This window comes from Lepisosteus oculatus, chromosome 13, assembly GCF_040954835.1.
Source record: "Lepisosteus oculatus isolate fLepOcu1 chromosome 13, fLepOcu1.hap2, whole genome shotgun sequence".
NCBI lineage: Eukaryota > Metazoa > Chordata > Actinopteri > Semionotiformes > Lepisosteidae > Lepisosteus > Lepisosteus oculatus.
The window spans coordinates 6,800,891-6,826,109 of NC_090708.1; the positions used below are offsets into that span (position 1 = coordinate 6,800,891).

Below are 25,219 nucleotides of genomic sequence, written 5' to 3' on the forward strand. Positions count from 1 at the left end.
GTAGGGTCACACAAACAAATGTTTTCAAACAGAATTGATGTTCTCCAGTGGTCTTCAGAATATCAAGTGTTGCATTTTTCTGAAGGTGGCTTTGCTGGTACTGTGTGTGGAGTTTAGGGGTGAGTTTGCATGTAATAATGTAGCAAAAAAACTTGATGTCTTTCTCAACTACTAATTTCTAGTATACTAGATCATCTTTTGAAACCACTATCATTTAGTATTAGTGCAATTTTGCTGCTGTACAAAATATAAAATACAGCAGTAAAAAAATATAAAAAGGCTCAGGGGATATTTCATTTCTAATGCTTAGATCTTTACAGTAAGTAAGAAAACAGTAGATAAGAACTACTGTATGTGGTCAATTATATGTAAACGCTGTGTGTAGACAGATATTGGAATAATGCTGGTAGTATTAATCTTTATTAGCAAACATTCTATACAGTGACGGTTTTGGTTTGTATTAATTTGTATGTTACAGTGGATACATCAATTAAATGGATCTAAAAATTGTTAGTACTTTTCTAGTCCTAAGAATTCACAATGACATATTTATCAAGGAAGTAAATTAATATACTGGCACATAGCTTTTTCTGCCAAAATAGCTGGGAAAGTCTCATCTGTGGGCTTTACAACTCACTTAACACAGTACCAACATGCTTTGTGCATCTCTGGTGTTCATTACCAAGGAGTTTAGTAAAGATCCATGCAGTGGAAATCTGGACTTCAAGACAAATATCCACAGGCAAGATAAGCCAGAGTGACACTTCAAGCAATTGAAAAGGAACAGGAGTTGTTTCTTTGAACAAGGATGACACACTAATATGACTGCCAGATAGAACAGCCAGGGCTTTGTATATGAATGTTGCCCTTTCTTCTTAATTTGAAGTGACACTTAAGGGAACATGTCTGCCCACAGAAAATGTCTCTGAAGTTAAAAAGATTGTGTATTAATTTAAGGAAACTCCATATCAATAATTCCTTATACTTATATAGTACTTTTCTGGACTCTCCACTCAAAACACTTTACAGGTAATGGGGACTCCCCTCCACCACCAACAATGTGCAGTTGCACCAGTACGCTCAGCGCACATCAGCTGTCAGTGGGGAGGAGAACAGAGAAATAGAACCCATTGAGAGATAGGGATTATTAGGAGGCCATAATAGGTAAAGTCCAGGGAGAAATTTGGCCTGGACTCCAGGGTAACACCCCTACTCTTTTAGAGAAACACCCTGGGATGTTTAATCATCACAGAGAGTTGGGACCTCAGTTTTACATCCCATCTGAAGGATAACACTGGCTTTACATGGTGTGCCCCCTACTGGCCCCCACTAACACCTCTTCCAGCAGCAACCTAAGCTTTCCCGGGAGGTCTCCCATCCAGGTACCAACCAGGCTCACACCTGCTGGGCTTCAGTGGGCTGCCAGTTGAGAGCTGCAGTGAAATATAGCTGCTGTATGAGTGAGATGTGTGCTTTGGTACGATATTTTGTCATTGCCTTCTAGGTTCTATTTACACAGAAACCTTTGCTTTTTGACTACTGTGACCATACAGTATAATGCTTCAAAATAATCAGTACTTTAAGTTATGCTGCTATAACTTAAATAACTAGTATAGTTAGTTATACTATAATCAGTTATACTGATTAAATTATATTGCTTACGTTTTCTACAGCTGTAATGTTGCACCAGCTGCCGAAAAGTTTTTTTTTTCATTTTATACAGTGGTTAAAGGACAATTAATTGTTTTAGGATGTTTTTCTTAAGGGTATATTTGGCTGAGCGTTATTTGGCCACGTCTAAATGATATTTAAATGTAACACAAACTGTTTTTAGAGCAGTTTGCAGAACAGGAATAAATTCGATGTTTTTTTAATTGTTTTCCAACTTGAAGTTGTCCTTGTAATTCCAATGAAATGTCTTTGTTCCAAACAGTTTTGTTACCTCCACTCATAACAAAGAGACAGATCAGAAACAACATTACAGCAAGCAAGTAATTAGGAGGTTCTACTGTCAAGAAGAGCAAAATAAGAAACACCCCCAGTCTTGCAATCGCACGCACTGCAAACTATGAACCTCTCACATTCCTCCGGGCTCTTTTTTCAGCATGGCTATCATAATGGTGTTCATAAATATTTCTGCCATGTGTTGCCAAGGTCAGCTTCAAATGAATTCATTATAATTTCTCTGGAACCATTATTATGAACCAGAAGAATAATTTCTGGTAGACACCTTACGATGAACTTACGATGAGCTGCAATGTTACAGTGCAATAAAGAATGTCATTAGTGAGTCATTGATGCAGCTGCTCTTGCATGTGTGCTCTGTTACTAGCAAGTGTGAACCAGGTCTTAAAATCCAGTATAAAGAGGAAGTTAATGTTGTCTAGAAAATATGACCTTTAATTTGTTCTGCTATTTTCATCTCTAAATGTGGATCGATCATTTTCTTTTCTTCTCAGTGCACAAAGCATAAATGAAACACTGCTCTTTGTTTGTTACAAAACAATGGGTGGATGAATGTGAAAGTCACCCTGCTTAATGATGGGCATCATTCTCCACACAGTTATTCAAACAAACATGAAGGTAATCTCAATTAGGCTGCTTAACCTTTGCTCAACTCAAAAAGGACTTCAAACAATTTTAAAATTTGTTTTTCTTGTTTTATAATCGAATCTCACGCTTTGGATGTTTAAATATAACCACCAATTTTAATATTCAGGCTCCAGAGTTGCTTACACCTGTATTTAGCCAAGAGTGGCCAAATTAGTTTCCACTGGGACATTTTTCACTGAACTGTTTCTTTAAACTCAGCTGTTACTCTCATAAAGACAAATAGTTACACTTACCGCATAATTCTTTTGATACGTTGTTCATTACTTCCTATTTATGCGTTATTTACAGTGACCATGCAATTGTGCTTAGTGTGGATTAAAAAGTATTGCCAGCTTTGTATAAATTAAGTAACAGGGAATTGCATTCTGCATACAAATGATGGCTATAGTGCAATCACAGTCACATTCCCTTGACAGTCTGCATTTATAGTCACTCACAGCTCTTGTGCTTCATTCTCCCATTGAAGACTGTAGTTTGTAATATCCTGATAAATTTATCCACTTAAAACAACGCTAGATTATGAGAGTCCTAGTATCATAAAGTGCCTGTAACTGTGGTATAACTCCTGTGAGATCTTCAGTTGTATTCTAAACACAAACTCTTCCCCATAGACCATAAAGAGTGATATTATTATTTTTCAGTTTTGATTATTTCCAACTAAATACTACCCTCCTGACAAATAAGTCTCAAAGCTGCACAACAGATTTTCGTAACTAATGTGAGGCATTTAATTTGATTTAACAGATTTTGCTAAGTAGTATTTTGTATTGGGTGTTGTCATTGAATTTTATTTTTACTCTGGTAATTTGTTTAGCATGAGAGAAGTTTTAGTTGATCTCTGAGCCAGGGGGAAGCGTTGTGCGCTGTACATCTGAGGAGAGAATGCGCCCATAATTTTTCTTCGTCTTTTTTTTTTTATTTTTGTCCCCAACAATGTCTGATATCCGACCAGTGGAAATTCTGTTTTTCTTCATACGAATGCCTACAACCTTAAAAAAAACACTTATACTGTACCACTACGTTGAAATAAAGCGTCGTTTTATTGCGCTACTAGAATTAAACGGAATGCCTGTATATATGTGTAGGAATTTGCCCGAAAATGTGAACGTGACAGAAAGAGGGTGTAGCGTTCCACTGAGTTATGCTATTCTGTTTTGGGTCTCCTGTAACATGACTGCCTCAGCCTACTCATTTCTTGTACGCCGGCGTTTGATGGCCATCAAAACTCTGTGAATGCGCGCATACATGTGCTTGTACTGGTTGTTTTTACCCGCGACTGTTTACTAAAACTACAATCAAAAAGCAGGTGAGAGGAGATACGCTAGTAATAAGTCATCTGCTGAAACTAATAATATTCGATTGGCTGGCAGCTTTATGCTTAATGTTGACAAGCCGTATAAATATTTCAGAGTGTGGGTGGAACGGAGAAGCGCGGTGGTCACCGGAGAAGTAAATACGACATTGCCTTATTGTTGGTTGTAGGATAACCCAAACTTTTAAAACTTACTTGAAAGTCACTCTAAACTACACAGTAATTTCCCGTCTCCTAATCTGTCCTTATAAACGACAGCTTTGGAAGCGGCATCTTCTTCCATCATTCATTGAAACAATCGTTTCCTGAAAAACGACACCTAGGTGGATGAATAAATCATCGTCGGTCTTCATGACCGGTCACCTGAACCTTTTGCTGTATAAGTGGTGAAAGGCGACATAATCTTCCCGGACAAGATACCAGCCGAGATTGAGAGAGCACCATGTTAAAAGCAAAGCGCCACGAGTTGTATTCATACGAACAGTTGGTTAAGAAACCACACTTCCTTCCGGAACAGAGGTGGAAGAATTTCAGCACCATGGACAGCAGCAGGCGACTAGTCCAGGTGATCATGGACATGCAACACGAAATCAATCAACTGGAGTCCGAAAACCGAGCACTCCGTGGCGGACTCGGCCAGTCTGCGGTGGGGTCAGTAAATGAGGACACTTCATCCCTGTCTTCTGCATTTCATCAGAAAGGTGTAGCCGAAGAGAGCGCTGCCCAGTCCAATTTAAGACGGAATGTGTCAGCGCCTGCCCTAGAAGGCCCATTTCGAGGTACGTTTCGGAACTTTTGGAGCTATCATTAGTTTCAATTTTTTTTAAAAAGATGAAACGATTGTTAATTTTAATGTTAATTTCATATGAGACCCGTAGGTTAGTTTAAGTGTCTTTGTCTCGGTGTTGACATTGTAAAAAACAACTTTGGTTGAGCTTGACATTTCAGATCTTGGCTAAAGAGTTTCTTCTTTTTTTTTCGGGAAGGTGCTCCATTTTTTTTTTTGTTTGTTGTTGCATATCTGTCTAAGTACCTTGACAACATTATTAATTCACTTTTAACAGAAAAACTTATAATGACTGTAAGACGATATTCAGTTTCATCCAATGCTCCCCCCAAAACCAAGAAAAAACAAACTCTGAGCCAAGTCCTGGAGGAGGTAGAACTGAAGGAGCAAAATAATGAACGACTGCAAGGGAACAGCCCTGGAGGTGGGGCACCTGTGTTGACAAATGTGCTGCAGGATCAGTCCAGCACAAGGCCTCCCAGCAGCTTAGCAAAGGAAAAGCTCTGCAACAGACGGTCTCTAAAGGAGCACATTCACAAAAATAGGTAAGCCTTATCTCATGAAGTTAAAACACATGCACGAGGTTGAATATAGAAATGTTCTCACGTAAATCACTTTTGTCCAAACTGAATCATCACAGCCAGAAATTAAGCATTTCCAAATTAAAACTGAGATAAGATGATGTAGCGTTACTGTACATTTACTGCAAACAAATCTGTCATGTCGTGCCGCTGGTTACAGCCTTGTTCCGAATCTGTTAGGGGTGACACTTAAAATGTCTAAGTCAATGGACCCCACAACAAGCCTGGTTATGTAGCACAATGCAAGTGAGCGATCCTGTCCACCTCAAGGAGAAGATTCCTTCAAGGTGGGAATTGATTAAATGGCAGCCTTGAGGAAAGTTGGTCTGTGGATGAACAGGAGCAGGAGAGTGGAAGTCTGAGGGGAGACACTGCTGTTCCAATGCTGAGCAGAGCCCTTGACTCATATTGCTTCATAAAACAGCCAACTGTTTAAATGGGTCCAAAGGTAAAATGGTTTAAATACAAGTGTCAGCCAATTAAACAAAATGACTATTTTTCTGATTTCCTATTATATAAAAAACGAATTGACAAATCAATAGTTGGCCAGTCTCTTGTTGCCTGGATGTGTGAAGGGCTCCCTGACTATAAGGACAAGGCTGGAAGAGGCCCCTTAATTAGACAGAAAGTGCATGAGTGAGTGCTCTGAAGATGAGATACTGCATTCATATGAAGGAGAGCAGATATGGGTGAGCCTGGTGTTTGACCATCTCCCAGACTTCCATTTAACACTTTATTTATGATCATATAAACAGAATATTAGCTTCTAGAATTGTGCAGTTCAGATTTTCGACTATCGGTGAAGATGCCTCATATTCAAATAAGGTTTTTCTATGTACAAATATGACATGGTTAACAAGCAAGTGGAGCCAGTATTTTATGTTGTTTTCACACTGTGAAACACGCAGCATGGAAGCTAACCCCTACTGAGAAGCTCCATTTATCCACCGCTCAGTTCATAGCAATGAGCCCTGCCATTGGTCATCTCAACACTGAACAGTCTTAAGCCCTCTTGTTGTGTAAAACCGAATGGGAATAGCTGACTGCGTGCTAATGTTACTGAATACTAATTAATGGAAATAATCAAAACTGAGCAAATTGGTGTAGTTACCAACTAATTAAACCACTTAAGAAGAAGAAGTAGCTGGAAAAAAAGGTACAGTAAATGTACAATTTCCAAGTTCCGTCAAATAAATGGCAGCTTGTCACAAAAATAAACGTAAAATCTTCTTTTCACATGTCTTCTATTGATGTAAATTATGGAGACAAATGCTAGGACATTTGTTATAAGGTTTTATTTTCCCCCATTAATTCTGGAAGTTCAAAACGTTTCTTACAAGAAAGTATTGTAACACTGTAAATGGTTTATATTCAGAATGGTTTCTGAATTCATTTACCTTTCACACATCTGGCCAGATTTACAGTTGTGGAACATTTACAGTATAGGGAAGCAAAGTATTGTTCCATTTGAAGTAACTAAGTAGCAAATGCTTTGAATTCTTTTTTCTTCTGTAAACAGGACAAAAGTGAAATCTGTCACATTCCTTCTACCAGTAGAAGATTCCAGTACTACTGACAACCACCGCCCAACAAAGAACTAACTCCGGGATCAGAATTCTGGTGGTGGAAAAGGATTTGTAGAGGGGGAACGTGACTGACGTTGTGTGTGATTCTGATCACTGAAGGCCCCCGTTTTTATAGGTCAGCTAGAAACAGGACTTTATCTTCATTGACCTGAATTCCGAAGATCAAGTTGCAGATTTTATTACAAACCCAAAACAGGCAATTGTTCCCTGGCACCAGTATCTGGCTAACTGTTTCATCTACCTCTCCAGCTTGCTGGAACTTTAATCATTTCAGTGGCTCAGGTGTCTTATGTGTGAAGCCTATTTCTCTTTCTTAAGAAACACAAGATCTCAGCTGAGAGAAACATTTTGAAATGCTTCCATATCTCCCTGGAAATAATTTGCACAGACGTTCATTTGCTTCCCGGATAGAAACAAAGGTTTCTGCCTTTGTTACAGTCAGGATTTTTTTTTTGCTAGTTTGGAAATTTCCTTGGCTGTTCTTAACTCAACCATGATGAAATGATTCTTTAAGTACTTAGTATTTCATAACTGACTGGATCATTTATTCATTTTCCAAAAAATGTTTTGAAGCGCAAAGGTTGTTCCCTGTGATAAAAAAGGCATGGAAACACAATGGGTAATGTTATGTTCTAAAATATGTGGAATGTTCTAAAATATCTGTATTTCGTTCAGTTTGTTTTCTCTTCACTAGAGATGGTTAGTTGGAACTGCATTAATAGTATGGGGCATATTTTATTCATATACAGCATGTTACATGACTGATGCAAAAAATCTACGGGCTTCACCAGGCATATCTTATTTTTGCTAACTCAAACTAAATGACATGACACCTCATCTTTTGGAATGTTTACCTCTGTAAGTCTGAAAGTCATTTTGTCCCCTTTTCAGCACTTTACCTCTTTATTTCTTGAATATTCACCTTGTTTAAACAAAGATTTCCTATGTTCAGTTATATTTATACCACAGCGGACTAGACCATCATGTTTTCTGTGTTCTTTTCTCTGCTGCACTGTTAGAATGCTTTGATTTTTCAAAGTAAAATTTCAAAAGCGTAGTGTTATGAAGTAACAAGCTCACCTTATTGCAAGGGCTGTCTGCAAGTCTGTGTATCTGCAACTCGGACTGTGTATCAGGATGATTTCTATTTTCTGTGTATAAATGTACAAATAAGATACAAACAAAGTGTAAAAGTCAAAGAATGTAAAACAGATTTTTATTTTTGTAACAGATAACCATGAGCTCCATTTCTGATAGTGATTTTAGATTTTAGATGAATAATATACAGGAATTATTTCTTCCACTTTATGGGGCAGAATGCCTGCTGCTGTTTGTGCAATACATTGTAGTAAGAGCTAATAATTCATTTTTGAGATAACACAACTTTCATTAAACGTTATACAATTTTAAATACACATCTTTTAGACCTCAAATGTGGCTACAAAATACAGAAGAAATGTTGTTAAAAATATATGGAATTTTGTAATGTGTACTGTATATTATATTTCTGTTCCAACAGTAAGAATAAAATTGAAAAAAATATTCTTCCGTTTTTGCATTTGTTTTTTCTTTAGGGTAATTTCCAGACCCAGGGCTATAACAGTCCTTTACACCAATCTGTGTATACTGTAGCTGAGTTTAGAAAGTTCCCCAAAATATAAAGTCTCTCCTCTTGGAGTTTGACATCCTTCGAAACATTTTCAACTCTCCCCACAGGGCTGTGACTAATTGGACTTTGAAAGTTCAAAATCACCAAGTAAGTTATTCGTCTTTCCATGAAAATAATGCTTGAAGACAATTTCTTTATGTGGCTGGAAATTACAAATAGTTTTTATCCCAAATCTAGAAAACACTCACTATTGCACAATTAACAATTACTCCGGCTGCTTCTTTTAACTATAGGAGAAGTCTTTGGAGTGCTCGAGATTTTAGTGGAAGTTTTGTAAACCTTTTTTCACAGTGTTAGAAAGAAAAGCTCAAGGCTTATAAACCTACTTTCCATACAGACTACAGCAGCACACAGAAATTTGATCTCACTCGCTTGCTGGCAGATCTGCTGGTGCCTGGTTCTGTGGCTGCTGGCACTGCTGTCTCCAGTGAAAGCTGATAAGGGTCATCTCGTGACTGCTGGTCGCTGTGGAGACTTCCATAGCTTTCTGAGTCACGTGTTTTGCCTGTAAACAAATGTATCTCTTTTGGTAATGTACTGTAACTAAGTTACTGAGTCAATTCAGGAGAATGGGAATTCACACAAAACCAGAATGTGTGCTTTAACGTGTCACTTAGATATATTCTAATCAAGGTACATGGATGAAAAATGTCTCTGACACCTTCCTGCCGTCTCCGTGTTTAATGACTGGCTGGCTGTAGAATCTCAGAGCAGGGAAACCAAACAAGGCACAACACAGTCAAACCAATGTTCACAATTAAAACGCTCTTCCAAAGCAAACCAAATCAGCATTGCGACGTGCACACAAAGGGGTCGTTAAAATTATCTTGACCAAATTCCACACAGTACCTGTTGGCATATTTACTTAAGAACAAAATGAGGCCGGAGGATCAAAACGAATGTGAATTTTTCCAATAAGAATACCTGTCAGGTTTTTAATCTTCGGGAACGTTTTAGTGGGAGGCTGAACTTCAGCTTCTGCGGGGCTGTCTGAGTACTTCATGGCAACAGTGGGGCGACGGTCTTTGCTCAGAGGCCTCGGTATACCTTAAAAACAAATTGGAGACGTCAATGGCCTGTAAGACGAACAGTCATTCTAAGCTCCCTGGACTGAGGACAGAGAGAGGCTTCCAGGAAAATGTGCACTGGTGGTCATAAACACAACTAATTACTGAAAGTGCCTTCCCACACATAAATTTAAGTATTTTTTTAATTCTTCGATTTGACCTGAGGTTTGTGCAAGTCACCACATGTCGTGCTGGTAAAAAGTTGTACTGTTTTGTATCGGACCTTGAGTTCCCGGCCTTCTTAAAGCCTCCCGCGTGAGCTCATGGAAGGAGTGGGCAGATTCCCGGCCAGAGTCCGATTCCCTCAATGGTCGGCCCATGATCTCGCTGTCGGTGGCTGTGAGGTTTCCAGCCAGGAAGTAGGTGTGCATCTTCCCTTTACCTTTCACTTCAATTTCCCCTCGGTCAATGATTTTAAAACCTTTATCCTTCAATGCCCTGTAAAGGAAAAAAAGAAAAAGGAATTAAATCAATGTATGTTAAAATACAGCTTCTATCTGATTTGAGCTTCCATGATAGGATTTATCAATAAGACTCCAAGAATTTGAACTCCACGGGTACGTTTTGTGTAATAAGATACTACTAAAAACAAGAATTTCAGTGTTCCCGTTTTCACATTATTTCTATTTACAGAGATGTTTAGCAGCAAAAGGGTCGCTTTTCTTAAACGGGGAACTGCAGTCCCAATTTCTCAGGCCAGTTATGAAATCTCTGTAAAAAAGTTAATAAATCTACGTTATAGAAAAATGTCACGAATTTCAAATTAAGCACAAAATCGTGCGTTTTCTGTAAATCGCCGGGTCATCCCAAACTCCTGGTCTTGCCACCAGCAAGAGCAAGAGTTCCCATGAATTGCGACGCGAAGCAGCCCTTCCTGCTCACTAGTCACTGTAATGACTGATGTAATGCGATGTACGAGCGAATGAGTACAGGTTGTGCAGCAGCCATTTCACCACAGAAATGTTCCAATGTGATCTGGTGATCTGCATGCAGAGTTAATAAGTAGTATTTGTCAACAAAACCATTTTGAAGTCGAGCGCAATATTTCTATTGGGTTAAGAGACGTATTCACAAGCCTGCTTGTTTACAATGTAATAGGGCTGCATCATGTCACCAGAAGTTTGGAATCGCAGAATATGGGGCTGCACATACCTGGAAATGTAACATATTTTGTGATACAAACTGGAGGTTTTTCCAAGTGACAGTGTACATTTTACTTTTACTGTGGTTTGAAATGCACTGATCAATGATGATTTTGTTTAACCCTGAAATATAAAAATAGCATTGCAGTTCCTCTTTCAACATCAACATGTCTTTACTCCTAATCAAATGTAGGTACAGAGTATTGAGGCAATGTCATATGGTATATTAAATGATTAAAATAGAAAAGGGAGTGTCTCTATGTAAAACAGATTTTTAAATTTATACATACGGTATACTGTAATTTCCCTTCTCTTTTCATTAACTAAAACAGAGAAATAGGTTCTTAGATGACTATAGCCCCTTTTAGATCTGTACTTCAACCCAGATTGTGACCCTAACCTAAATCAAGACACAATAGCAAGAGGGTAGGCTGAGCAGTTTAATCAAATGGGGTTCACCAAGCACTAGAGAGTGCTTGAGATTAATTACACATTCTAGATCCTTTAAAAACATTCCTGCCATGCTTGACCTTTCTCCTGTGGAGATGGAAGAGTCTTCTTGACAAAAGTGCTTAACCAAAAAACCCATTTTTCAACCCGAATGCTTTTTATGTTCTCGTTGGTGCATACAATGCTATTGCAATCATAATCTTTGCAACACTGAAAGTTTTTACAGACTATTGTCTGTGTAGACTCTATATTGTATTACTGTGACTGTGCTACTTTCATGACAATAACTTACACATTTTTTATACACTTGCTGAATAACCTGGCTAGGTGATGTCACACACGAAAACCTTTCACCTGGACTGCCAGTGAGTAGATTGCATCATGGGAAAAAGGAGCTCAGGTATTACTGATCGGGATCAATAAAATGCCACAAACATTTTAGAGGTGAGAAGTGAATTGTAACTATTATCTTCTTAAGACAACCTGAAAAAAATAAGCATTTACCCGCTTGTTTCCTTTAGACATTGAGCATTTTATTTTCTCTGGGGACAAATTCTGGGGCAATTTGCCTAGTCCACAATAAATTAATAGCAGTTACAAATTTATCCCCCAGGAAAATGAGGACTTTACATTTTTGATATGGTAAAATCCCCAAATCATTATCTCAGTCATGGCTAATACACCATGCATTCCCACAGGATGATCTGAACAGCACTAAATGCTCCCGAGACACAGATTGTTTTCACAGCAGACAGGAATGCAGCTTCTTACCGATGTGCACTGGGGCTCAGGTGGATTCTGTTGGGAACACCGTGGCTTTCCATCCGTGAGGCTGTGTTCACCGTGTCGCCAAACAGGCAGTACCGAGGCATTTTTTCACCCACCACCCCGGCGAGCGCCGGCCCGGTGTGCAAGCCCACCCGAATCTGGGGAGGGCGTGAAACAAAAACGCACACACCGTCGTCCGTCCGGAAAAGACAGCTGATTGATCTCACAACGTACCAGGTTCACGGGTACACGAGTAGACAAAAGGCAAAATGAGCAATCCTGACAGTAACAGGCTGTGAATGGCTACCACATGATCATGCTATTCACCCCAGGTTACTAAAGCCTCTTCCTCCAGATCCCAGTAGGGGTTCAGATCACTCAAAACTGTCACCAAGAGCACTGTTTTACAGCTCCAAACCAAGTGAATTATAAGTATTACTTAGACCTCTGTGCCATTCATCCCAAAAGATCCCCAGTTCTTTTTCTCATCTAGGAGGGGTCCCACTTCGTGTAATACCCTCAGCAGGCAGTATACACCAGTGACCCCACTACACAGCAAGTCAGATGGAGCAGTGAGAAAACACCTTCCATTTCAGAGTTAACATCCCAACTCTTGTGATTAGTGCCAGGGAATGTTTTATAACCAAAGGATCAGGATATTAATTGCTTATCCATGGGATGGCACTTCCCATAGTACAATGTGCTTTGTAACCATGTGGGGCTTTGGTTTGTAAAAGCTGGTCCAGAGGCATGGGCACCACCCACTTTGACCAGAGAGGCACTTGCAGCAGGAACCGGATTTTGAGGTCTCGACATGACCAGGTGAGGTCCCCGCTGACTGCTGGTCCTGGATTTCCCACCACGTCAGGATTCTCCTACTGGGATCCTTAAGCTGCCACCAAATGTAACATGAAGGTTTAGTTCTGATCAACATGTCACCCAATAAAGCATGAAAATAAATGAGGAAATTTAGACCTAAGTAATCCTATTATCTTGTGTGTGTGGGTTGGGTGGTAGGAGTGATAGGATTTTAAAGGTCACGTGTAATTGAAGCATGGTTTGAAAATGAATTAGAGCAAAGTGACTGGAATACAAAGCTCTGGAGCATGAAGTCTGTTCCTGTTCACAGTTCTTACTTGGATAGGATCCCCTGTGACTGGGTTTGTCACTTCTCTGGCTGCGATGATCATTCCCAGCGCAAAATTGGCCACGCGTTCAGCATGACTAGACACTGGGATGGGCACCCCTCCAACCACCATGTAGGCATCTCCAATGGTCTCCACCTACGACAAAGCACTTTTAGGACTGTGTTTTATCCCTAATCATTTCCATTTTAAAGCATGGTCCATAAGAATTTCTTTTTACTGCTAAGGCTGCTGCACAGCACAAAATGCCTCAAGAATTTTTAAATGTATTTTATTGAGACTCTGGGCCAATTTGATTATAAATATATAAAAAGTTTCAATAAAACTGAAAAAGTGATGGTTGAATCATAATGAATAACTGAGATTATGTTAGTGGTTGCAAGAAATGGTCACACCTATACTGTATTTGAAATCACTAATCATTAGGCTAATCCTATAAAGAAATGGGAGCTATATAAAACATGGGTTATTGAAAAACTTGATTTGATTTAAAGAAATATTAGCTGAATTCATACCTTGTAGACATCATGAACAGTGGTTAACCGGTCAAATTTGAGGTACATGGAGTTCAACATGAAGACTATTTGAATTGGTTCACACTCAGAGCAGATGGTTGTGAATGTCACAACATCACTGAAGAGTACTGTACACTCTTTAAACTCGCCTATAGAAAAGGGGGAAAACAACTGTATAATACCTTATACAACTCTCAACAAATGAACCAAAATACACAATAATACAGCATTAGCAAGTATGACTAGTCGCCAATGTGAACAGGTAGCAATATTTTTCTTTCTTTTTGATGCGCCTACATGTGGTTTCAAGCAGAAAAAGCCATTATAGAATGCCATTTCAAAAGAATATAACATGACACATTGGGAGTGAGACAAATGAGGACACAGCAGTTAAAGTGATAAAACTAAGGAGACTTTTCACAAAAACAGAAGCATGTCTGTAACAAGACGTTTTAAACTACACACACTGTGTCAACTGGAAACAGTCATGATTTGATTTAAAAATGTGTAAATTCTAAACCTGAGTATAGGAATCCTCTTTCATATAATATAATATTAACCTTATTGGTGGGATAGAAAAATGTATTTTCCAATACTATGCACATTTTATATAGTGTACCCTTTGTGAATGTGTTGCACTCCATTCCAGAAACAGCCTGACTGTGCTGAAGTTTGTGTTGTGCTTCAAAGTGGAGCCACAATTCTGCTTTTCATGTGCCGACTGACACATAGCTGCAGGCGCCTGGAGCTAACATAACCCAGATCTCATCAAATATGTAGGCTTCTGTGGAACATTTGAGAGATTATTAGACCATAGTCTTATGGATAACTTGTTTCTTTCATTGGAGTCAGGGAGTAGGTGAGCTTTGTTTTTGAAGGAGACTAGGTTTCCAGTGTGAGATAACAATCTACTGATTAGCTTTCTGGCGTTCTGCGTGATGCTGGGATGTTCTCTAGGTATGCTGTCTTTTTGTCCTCCCATAATTCTGCACAATTTACACACATAATTATGTGGCAATTTGAGTACAAAAGCAAAGTAATTGAAAAATAGGACAAAGTACATATCTTCAACTTAGTACAGTCAGGAAAAAATGCATTAATTTCATTGAAGACTTTGTCACATTTGAATATGTAGATTACAGGTTCACTGTTGCTTAGCAGATTTACCTAATAAAGCCAAGAGCTACCATGCCAGGTGAGGAGAACTGTGATAACACATGAGGGCTTGTCTTCAAGGCCCTGCAAGCTCGTGCTATTGTCATCCCTCCAAATAAAAATAGTAAAGTGTTCCAATTTTGTTTAAGGATAGTTGTACTACTGCGGTAAGTGCATGATCATTCCAAAAGGAATACAGTACTTAAACAGCTTTTTTTAAAAACATACGTCCAATCTAAAATTTAAATCAAATCCAGTGGCTGTTTTAGCTTAGTGCTCGGCAATATGGATGAGACACCGTGTGATGTTAGAGATGATGTGTCCTGTCTCTCAGGCCAGTGTCATTCACCTGCCTCGACTTTCTTTCCCTCCTTCAGCTGGTTGGCAACATGCCTGGGCAGCATGGCGTAAAGGAGGGTCTCCGTCTTCTTCTTCTCCTCCTCCAGGTGCTTGGAGAGGATGCGCAGCTCCTCCTTCTTGCGTTCCAGCTGGTTGGACAGCTCCATCTCCGCGAGCCGCTGCTGGTTGAGGAGGATCAGGTCTCTGGTGACGTCGTGGGGAGCGATGTCGGAGATGTGCATCCGCCTCTCCTCCAGCTCCTGTAGGCTCCGCAGGAGTGGGGAGGCCAGGTACAACATGCTCTGCAAAGAGTCCATCCACACCATCTGGCCTGGATAAGCAACCACAACACAGCAGGCTGGACAATAGGCTTCAGGCAAGACTAGAAAATTCCTGATCGGTACTGCCAGCTGAAACTACATGCTGCACTGCAGTACCCATACATATACATATATGCCATATTGTACAAAGACGTCTGCGTTTCAAAGCTTCTGTGGTTTCTAGTGGCTTTGCCCATGAAAAAAACATAAAAGAAGCCCAAGGGATACAATATCAAAATTTTGTTACACAAATCCTGTGGAACCTGAATAAGATTGTACTAAGTCAGTATTTGAGTAAAAAGTGATGGGATTTAGGAAGGACATGGACATTTTAAGAATTAATTTGCTGAAAATGCAGATTTAATTTAGGTCAACAGCTTAGGTCAACATATGGGTTTCAAGCTTTTTTATCACAAGATGCCTTCCAAACTTACTCTGGAATGGGTGTCTCAGATTTCCCTCTCCTTTGACTTCCTTTTTCATATCCCCCTTCCTATTTTCACTATCTTTTGTTTTCCTTATGCTTATTTTCCTGCTCTGTCACTAATTCCCACACACACCTGAAGAAATTCCCACAATCAAAGTGTTGTGTTTTTAGTTCTTTTCTATTTACTTTCCAGTGTGCCATTAACTTTCATTCTTTGTCAAGGGCCGTTGTAAAATAATACCAATTACTCTAATTTTGTGAACTATCACACATTTCCCTCCTGGACTGGAATAATTTGGAGGGCACTGTTTCGATTTTTAAAATCATTTCATGTCACAGGCATTTGTGAAGACTGGTTTCAAGTGTGCTCTTCAAGCATCTGTTTGCTCAAATACATATAGGATTTCTATTAATTTTATTCATTATTAACTAACCCACAGTTAACGTACTTTTCACATGTCTGAATAAATGAAAAAGTTTAAACGTTATGTTTATTCTATTCTATACATCTTGTTTTACCTCGTAATTCTAACATTGGGCACCTCCTCCAGGATTCAGGCATCATATCTCTTTTAGTTCTCAGGACAAATTGGCTGTTGATGAACTTCCTCACACTGGATATGGTGAAAGTCACTTCTGGGTGGATGATAGTGAAATACTGGTCAAGATGAATGCCCATGGTCTGAAGTCCAGGAACAATCTTCTGAATGTTTACTCCTGCCTGTTTCACCCTGAGCTGAAAACAACCAGCATGAAAAAAAATGCGTTTTTTCCTGTTATTTGTTCTAAAGGTTCTTAATAAAAAATGTGGGCCATCTGTACTATTTCATTCACATACATTTATTATAATCTAAATATTTTCCCTGTAGCTTAATAAATATCATAAATCAATTAAAGAGCAGATTCTTATCAGACTTTTTGTGATACATGTAAGTAAATGTATCTTATAGTAGTCTAACTGTCTTTCTCTCACAATACTATTTGTAAGAGCGTGTTTCAAAACTACTTAATAAACTAATCAATACCAAAGGAGTAATCAACTAAAATGGTCTCAGATTGGCTAATTTCCAGTATGTATACAATATGCAGTTTGGCATATGTATACAATATGCCAGTTTGGAAAAGCAGAAAAGCAGGTAATTAAAAACCAAACATACTGTCATAAACAACTCCCAATGGGCAATGTGAGTTTACAGTTTGTACACGTAAATGTATTTTTACAGCCAGATTTGTTTATTTTTTATTATTCTTTTCTTTTATAATGGTTGACGCATGCAAATTAATCATAATTAAAGAGAATTATAAGAGCAAGCCTTATTTATGCAAGCTATTAGCCTGTAGCTTCCATGAAGACTGCATGCAAATGTGACCCAGTTAGTACTATTTAAGCAAAATTTGCATTGTGCAATAAGCAAGGTGCTCTTTGGAGACAAGTTACACATACTACACTGCAACTGCATCTTTAAATTGGCATACTTTTCTATTAATGCAAAAGAAAGTGACTTACCTCCTCGTCAAACACAATGTGGAAGGGGAAAGCATTACAAAATGTTTTTAAATCTATGCACAGTGTTTCTGGATAAACGGGCTCAAATCCTCTCAAGAGTTTGCCTAGAATTAGAAAAGAAGAGCTGATTTGAGTTCAGGACTACCACACGGGTGGGGTGAAATTTTGTGAAAATGCACTTTTGGTGTGCAAAATTTTGTTTTCATTCAGATTGGGTTTTATGTAAACGTGATTATAAAATGATTTTTTTCAGTTTCTACATCCAATAAATAAAGAACGGCAATAAGACAAAAATATCGCCAAACAAAATATACAAAAGCATTTAAAAGTTGTAGCTATGTTTGCAGGTTCTGTACTATTTCATTTTGTAGTTGTTTGTTTCTGCTGTTTCCATTTTGAGCCGTTAATTGTTTTTGTTGTCAAAATACAGTATGTCAATTTGTTTTCAGTAAATGTATTCATGCATCAGTTTGATTACCATTTTATATTTTTTCACCAATTATGCAGTATGTATGACTACTATCCCATCCAGGGGGCACTTTCAGCTTGTGTCCTGGGTCTGCTGTGCTACACTCTGGCTCATGTGACCCTCTATATGTCCTGGAGAAAGTCCTGGGTGGATGCATGTTTAATATGTGCTGCATGAAGTTAGTATTAGAAGTAAATCGAACCTTTGCCCAGCTTCACAATTCCTCTGACGGTTTCCCAGTGGTTTTTCTTCATGGGACACGCTGCAGTCTGATTGTCTTTGCTTCTGATTCTGTGCATTGATTTTTCAATATCCTAAACAAAAGCAAAACCCAACATGAAAAAGAAAATCCTGATTTTATCTGGGAGCTGATTTTTCAAATTATCGAACATCAGTGTCCTTGGATCTTGGAATGAAGGAAATCTATTGGAGCTTTTTTTCACGGGCAAAGGTACTTTGACAGGTCTGCACTGCTGCCTCACAGTGGTCCTGGAACCTGGTTTTGATTCTGGCCTGGGGCGTTTCTGTGGAGTTTGCATGTTCTCTTCAAGGTTGTGTGGGTCTTCTCGGGTTTCCTCCCACAGCCCAAAGCCATGTTGTCTAGGGTAATTGATGTCCCTCAGTTGTCCCCTGCCAGTATGTGAATAAAGCCTGTGGTGGGCTGGACATATCCTGCCTTGTGCCCTTTGTCTGCTGGGTTAGCCACCAGATCCAGCCATGTATTAGACTAGGTGGTTATTGAAATGGATGGATGACACTTTGGTACTTTGAAAGGCTATTAGTAAGGGATGCCTTGATAAAACTTTTAAAAGCAGCTTTGCACAGCTCTATCTCATTATTTATTTCGGGTTCTTTAGCTGTTCCTGGACCCCAAAATCAGAAAACCGTATGTCAGCATATTATAACTCCATGCGTGTCAACTGATTTTTTTCATAAGAAGGAACCAGATATGAAATATCTAGCACCTGGTTTTGGCTGGTACTCCAGCCCGAGCTAGGTAACCCTGAAATGGCTCCATCTTTCCTTTTATGTCTGCGAGAAAAAAAATCTTCAACACAGCTTTCTTAAATTATTAACTATTAAAGATCACTGATTATAAACAAATTCTATCTACACACACTGCACAAGTGCAAAAGAAACCACAGGCAGCGGCTTTATCTGTTCGATCTGCAAATTCCCATGTGTCACCTCCAGAAGAATGTGCTGCTCTGAGCTCCCCTGATTAATTAAGCATCAGTCATCTCCAGAGTTATTTCATACTTCATATCGCAAAAGACCTGCAATCACATCTCCTGATTTATGTTTAGCAGTCAACTGCAACTAAAATCAATGTGTCGGCTCGGGGGAGATTCCTGGCTGTTAACAAAAATGTAATCAACACCACCATTAGAACAGCCAGAGACAAGACTGTTCATTAGCTAGATGCATCGCTCCCCTTGCAAAAAAAAAAGAGCCTATTTTCTAGTTCCAGGTGTCAGGCAGATCAATTTATGTGTGTTTTTTGCCTAGTTCCAGCAAGAACTGCTTTAGTTAAAAGCATAGCGTCAATGCATCTATTGGCTTACTAGATATGTGGCAACAGATACTGTACAAATACATTTTAATCCAGTCAGTACAGGGGAATTATGCAATCTAATCAACTTTTGAATTTTGCTATTTAGACCTAGCTTGAGTTGGGTCACTTTTATTGAGAGTGGGCTATTTTGCTAAGCCAGAATGCAGGACTTGGTCTTGTATTTTGCGGAATTAAAACATGGTGATAAAAAAGTTTAATTTATCCTGATCCAACATACTTGTGATGATGATGATTCTTTTACTTTGTGTCATTTTCTTCAGTGGCCTTCCAAAGATGTACAGTATAAAATGGTAAACATGAGCAGATGTGGGTCTGCCTAAATGTGTGTTCAGATGTTCTTGTGTGTTTTCAACTGAGCACAGCGGGATGAGCTACAAAACAGATGCATATAACGCACAACAAAAAGACTATAGTTCTGGCCTGTGAAGCCCTGTGCAAAGGTTCTGACAGTCACTAATTACCTCTTTGTTCAACTGCTTTTCACTTTGTCGGCGAGAGTTTGCGAGGTATTGGGGAGTAGCAGATAATTTGCTCCGTCTCTTGTTTGTAAAGGCTGGTTTTTGAGTCACAAGGAAAACTATATGTTCCTTCTTCCCCGTCCTTTCCTCTTCTTCCATTTGATTCACTATTTCCATTGTGATTTCGCTGTTGAAAAAGTCTTTTGCCACAGCTCCAATTATGCCTGTTCAAAAACAGAAGAAAGGGGATGTCTTTTGACAGGATGACGTCAAAGGAAGGCACTTGCTTTAAGAGTTAATTGAGTAATGTTTCAGCTATATATTAATGAATAAAATGCCCAGATATAGAAAGTTGAAAGAAACAAATGTGTAAAATGAAGTTGAAGAAAACTGTCCAATTTTTTCTCAATGCATTCAAAATGTCAAGTGTGCCCCTTTAAGTTAGAATTAAATGGAATTTAAATGATCTAATAAAAATCCAGATTTGCCCCTGGGTTAACACTGAATGCAAGAAAGCATTCTGTGGCAAGTGGAAAGCCTTGGGCAAGCAGTTAGCAACTGACTGGAGGGCTGATATTCTGATTCCAGGCCTGGACGAGAGAGGCACTTAGCTGTCGGACCTGGAACAATGTGACACAGCCCTCGTCGATCGGAATAGTAGTGCAAGTGCATTGTGCCATCTTCGATTTTCTCCACTCTGAATGAGGGAGCATTCATCTCCTAAAATGTAAAACAGGTCAAGTGGAAAAAGGGTGAATAGGAGAGCCCTTGAGTAAGTAAAGATAGAGCTTTTCACTACCCTCGGCATCGAAGTGCCTGTTAGGCCATCAGTGAAACAATCTGCTCATTTCTTTCAAACCGGTTGCCTAGCCCTTACATACAGATGTCTGTTTCACTCACATGACAGAGGGCTCTAGTCCTGAAACAAATTGTAGGATGTTTTATCTAGTGATTGTTATCTTTTCACATGCAGTGTTTAAACATTTAACTCTTGCTACGTTCCTATCACCAGAAAGATAAAAAGTAGCATGACGAGCAAGTGCGTTCAGAGAATTGGAGAGTATTTCTCAATTCAGCACACACACACACTGAAGACATCAACTGGTACCAGAGCAACTGATGTAATCCCACCACCCAGTTTGTACTTGATGTATTAAGTGCATCACTTCACATCAATGTACATGTGAGGCATTGACGTACCTGATAAGAGAGGGACAAGTAGCTGTGTAGTGCATCCAGGTTTTCGATAAAGTCAAAAAGGTTGCCCCCTAGCGTCCTGAGCATATGGTCATAGCCAGATCGCTTGCAAAACTCAAAGAAATACTCCCCAAACTGTTTCAGGACAACATCGGGTGCAACATCTTTAAGAAAGAGGGAGAGAAAGTCCAAGTACTCATTTGCTTTAGTATTTCTAACAGCTGAAACTATACCTGAAACTTACAATAAGTCCCATTAGAAGAATACAGTATATTGTGTAAAATAATATAACATTTGAAGTTTATTTTTTGAGCAGGAGTCAAAAACGCTTTGAATTTACATGTTGTTGTTTCTCCCTCATATTTGGAAATACACTATATTGGAATGGCCAATGTGGTAGAGCAATTATTTCCAAACCCAAATATTCATACCATTCCTTCAATGCACAATTTTGGTTCCCGCTCATCAGATACTGGAATTTTAAGCTCCATTTGTAACACAGTTTCCCTTTTAATGGAGGTTCTTCAGAGCAACCCGTAATTTTTGCTGTCTGTTACAGGTGCTGTGAATGTTTATTTTACATTGAGGTGTAATGTATAGAAAACACAGAGATTTAGTCAAATGTATCTTCCTTTCTACTGTTTCCATCTTACCCAAGAGTTTGCAGGCCTCTTCTACTAATCTCATTGTGATGTCATCTTTGTACACCTCAAATGTCATAAATGTATCCTGAACCCCAGCTTCATGCCTGTAATGCAAAAGAAAGGAAAGAACAAAGCAAACACTATGATCCTGACCACTATTCTGTACCTGGCCTATACTCAATAAAGTGTCAAAGCGCTGCCCTTATCTGGTTAATGAAAGGTTCCAGCTCAATAGCAAAGCAGTGGCCAGTTAGTAAGCTCCTTCCTTTAACCATGAGATTTTAAAACATGATGGCTGTTGTCCATAATACTTTACAAATATTCAGAGTTTAGATTTTGTCCATGATGAAAATGGTTAGGAATATACTTATATCTTCAAGTCATTCAGTCTAATATTTTGCAAAGCTTTGTACCACCAACTGATAGTTGTCTTTCATAGCAACGGGGTTCTTTTTGTGTGGAAAACGACCAGTTAACAGAACAATAATCTTGCTAGCTAATGCCACCTTAAGAGTCCTTATTGTACTATTTCATTAATTAAAATGTTAATACAGAGTAATCTTTAAGGTAAAAGACAACATCAAGAGATATTTAATTTTTATAAATGTGTACTCCTTCTATGAGGTAATCCCTCATAAATGAGTCAAAGCTGTGCAGCAACTAATTGCCATAATTATGTTCCATTTTATTTCTGTTTAACACAATACTTTATTTAGTTGTCTACAATAATCTGATGGAAATTAAATTAGAACTAAATACTCTTGCTTTGATCGACTCAAAAGGCCACACAATCCATTTTAAATGTGCCTTAGCAAGGATAACAATAATGCCTAATCGTGTTTCAACCTCCTGCTTCATTTATTAGAACAGGGCTTTCAAAATTAATACATGGATTTTGTGTAACTTAATCACTTAATTAAAAAAAATCCACAAAATCTACTTGGTGATTTCAGGTTAAATAACACATCAGCTTTTTATCATCATAGTTATTTACAAAATATTCTCTGTTAAAGTGATAATGAAGTATTAGTCTTTTAGGCAAACTCTAATAGTTTTGTGAATGTTAAGGAATGTTCTCAGATGTATGCCATCAAGAAAACTGAAATCTGACATATATAAAGGTAGCAAAAAAATCAATGAATATTTAATCAATCCTATGTATTAAATGCATCTTCTCTTTCCCGGAAGTGTAATGAAACATATGGTCCCCATAATATCAGTCATCAAACATGAACTGAAGCTATCACACAAATTCTCAAAACAGTGCTTTCATACCCTAAAACTGTTGTTTTTATTGACAATGGATGAAAAAACACAGTGCTAGTATTTGATGCACTGTGTCTTAACCACTCAAAACGCTCGCTATTGCCAAACCTATATTTTCCAATTTGCAAAATCCATGTTATCATTTTCTCCAACTGTCACAGATGCCATGTCACTATGTCATTATTTATAATACATTATACTGTTTAACAGCAAGATAATTTTTATTAAAATAAATATATATACAGTTAACATCCCATGAGGAGATGTGTTGCACTCCCAGCAGGCATTAAAGGAATTGAAGAGGTATGGCGAGCTAAGAGACAAACCAGCTTTATCAAATTTTATCTGAAATTGCAGCCAACAATCATGATGCATAAAAAAGCAAATATCTTTGTCCAGTTGTTTACGGTCATGAAGATCAAATCAGCACTTCCAATCAACCAATATGTCTTTACAAGGTAGAACTATGGTTTCAGCAACGTAAGTATCCTTTTATCCAGACAAAGTACGTAAATAAATTTGGTCCTGAAAAATTATCTTACTGGTACTTTGTAACACAAATGTAAAACAATATTGAACTTGTGTTGTGCTGTACATCAGCGATTAACCAGCATAATGAATATCATCTACGCCACCTTCTGGTTGTTCAATAAAGCAGCAGTTAAGACAGCATTACCATCGAGCAAATCATAGGTCTTCAAAGACTCACAGTATGGTGTAGGAAAGAGTTACTTAGACGAACTGTAAAATCAATGTGAAAATTACCTTAGCTTCTCCCATGTTTCTTCTCCGAATTTGTCAATTACCAAGGATTTTAAACACGTGTTAATAAATCCATACTACGAAAAAAAAGAAACAGACTTTTTATTATGCCGTTTTTTACTTTTACACTGTATTTTTGCTCGTAGCCCTGGTTATTCCATCTGTACTTTATAGATCAACGAGGTCAATCCATCTGTACTTTATAGATTTGTATAATACGAATTTGTTCTGTAATTTGGATAGTTAAAAATAATTTACGTTGAAAACCAAATAATCAAATAATGTTAGCAATTAGCACAGTAGGCGAGGATCTTTACAAACCATTTAAACACGAAGAGATTAAGAGATGTACTGCGTAGTGTGGTTCATTAATACAAGCAGGACGACACTGAAACGCATTCAACCTCTTAGAATGAAAATAAAATGAAAAATATCCCAGCATTTGTTCTCATACATGTCTAATGTCTATGCTCAAATTCTTTGAATACGTTAACTAAAATCAAATAAGCCATCTCAATAAACAACTTACCATCTCCAGAAGACAATCGGTGATTTAGTTCCATCCAGTTTGCCAAAGATGAATGACTTGGGTATTCGTTTTGTTTTTCTCCTTCACACTAGTAACATTGCAAGTATAAACTGACAAATCCAATTCAAGAAACTATACCTTAACCTTCCTTTGACTGAAGGAGACCTCGGAAAAAAGTAGTGCACATTTTTTATCCTCAAAATACTGTTTTGTTGTGGTGATTCTGTTTTTTTTTTTCCCGCAAAAGCGATTTTAGATGGATTTGTATAATAACATATTAAGGCTCCTATTCCGGTACTCCACAGTCTCGCAGAGTAAAAAGTGTTGATGGATTTGTGAGAACAGTCTTTTGAAAGAAAATCACAGATCTGTCAATCTGCGATTTCCGCCGGTCTCTCCGGATTCAGGCAATACGCCAGAACGTTGCTTACTATACGTACGCTGTCCACTTAGCCGAGGTGCTGAAATAATTTGAATGCGTGACCCAAGGTGAAGATAACTCTAGGGGCTTTTTTTAAAACGGGTAGGTGCCATGTTTTAAATAGCTGTTCTTTCTTTGCGTCTTTCTTTCTTTAAAGCGCTGCCTTAATCTAGACTGGAATGCTCTAGTAAATTTCTTTTTCGCACAGTCTGTTAATAAAATCCCGTGTATTTAATAACGAACAATAAGTTTTGGCAACTAACGATGATGGTGACACTTTCATCGCTTCTTGAACTGCTTAAGACTACCTGTAAATTGCAAGTGTTATAGTAACGACGTGCTCCTGAATTCTGAATTCACATTGATCATTTGCAATTCCTTGGTCTGAAACAGGACTCCCATCGTTAAGAGGTTCTTAGACAAAATATAGACTCATGGTCTATCACTGTCATGAGAGCTGACTGTACACGAATCAACGTACTGTACAACCAGTCTCTTAGAAATCTTTCCAAAG

At 38.4% G+C, this 25,219-nt stretch overlaps 2 protein-coding genes across 2 annotated transcripts; one reads left to right on the forward strand and one right to left on the reverse strand.

Annotated features, from left to right (window-relative positions):
• The first annotated feature begins 4,367 nt into the window (after positions 1 to 4,367).
• On the forward strand, positions 4,368 to 6,894 carry LOC107079107 (putative coiled-coil domain-containing protein 195). Its single transcript, XM_069197727.1, has 3 exons — positions 4,368 to 4,704; positions 5,023 to 5,257; positions 6,813 to 6,894. The coding sequence occupies exons 1-3, from the start codon at positions 4,368 to 4,370 to the stop codon at positions 6,892 to 6,894; spliced, it is 654 nt and encodes a 217-aa protein (XP_069053828.1).
• Positions 6,895 to 8,094: 1,200 nt separating this feature from the next.
• LOC102692298 (guanylate cyclase soluble subunit beta-2-like) lies at positions 8,095 to 24,998 on the reverse strand. Its single transcript, XM_015360951.2, has 16 exons — positions 24,285 to 24,998; positions 23,759 to 23,832; positions 21,737 to 21,831; positions 21,087 to 21,247; positions 20,507 to 20,606; positions 19,890 to 20,110; positions 18,055 to 18,166; positions 17,384 to 17,487; positions 16,396 to 16,612; positions 15,140 to 15,460; positions 13,636 to 13,784; positions 13,112 to 13,258; positions 11,979 to 12,133; positions 9,839 to 10,053; positions 9,473 to 9,595; positions 8,095 to 9,053 (listed from the first exon to the last, which is right to left on the reverse strand). The coding sequence occupies exons 1-16, from the start codon at positions 24,285 to 24,287 to the stop codon at positions 8,887 to 8,889; spliced, it is 2,364 nt and encodes a 787-aa protein (XP_015216437.2). The 5' UTR covers positions 24,288 to 24,998; the 3' UTR covers positions 8,095 to 8,886.
• Positions 24,999 to 25,219: the final 221 nt, after the last annotated feature.

Excerpts from the sequence above, each read along its gene's own strand:
- LOC107079107 (XM_069197727.1), top strand. The coding sequence starts at position 4,368 with ATGTTAAAAGCAAAGCGCCACGAGTTGTATTCATACGAACAGTTGGTT. Across the intron at positions 4,705-5,022 it reads CCTAGAAGGCCCATTTCGAG|TTTCATCCAATGCTCCCCCC; the intron begins GTACGTTTCGGA and ends GACGATATTCAG. Across the intron at positions 5,258-6,812 it reads GAGCACATTCACAAAAATAG|GACAAAAGTGAAATCTGTCA; the intron begins GTAAGCCTTATC and ends TTCTGTAAACAG.
- LOC102692298 (XM_015360951.2), bottom strand. Across the intron at positions 17,488-18,054 it reads AATTGTGAAGCTGGGCAAAG|GCAAACTCTTGAGAGGATTT; the intron begins GTTCGATTTACT and ends TTCTAATTCTAG. Across the intron at positions 9,054-9,472 it reads GAAGATTAAAAACCTGACAG|GCAAAACACGTGACTCAGAA; the intron begins GTATTCTTATTG and ends ATTTGTTTACAG.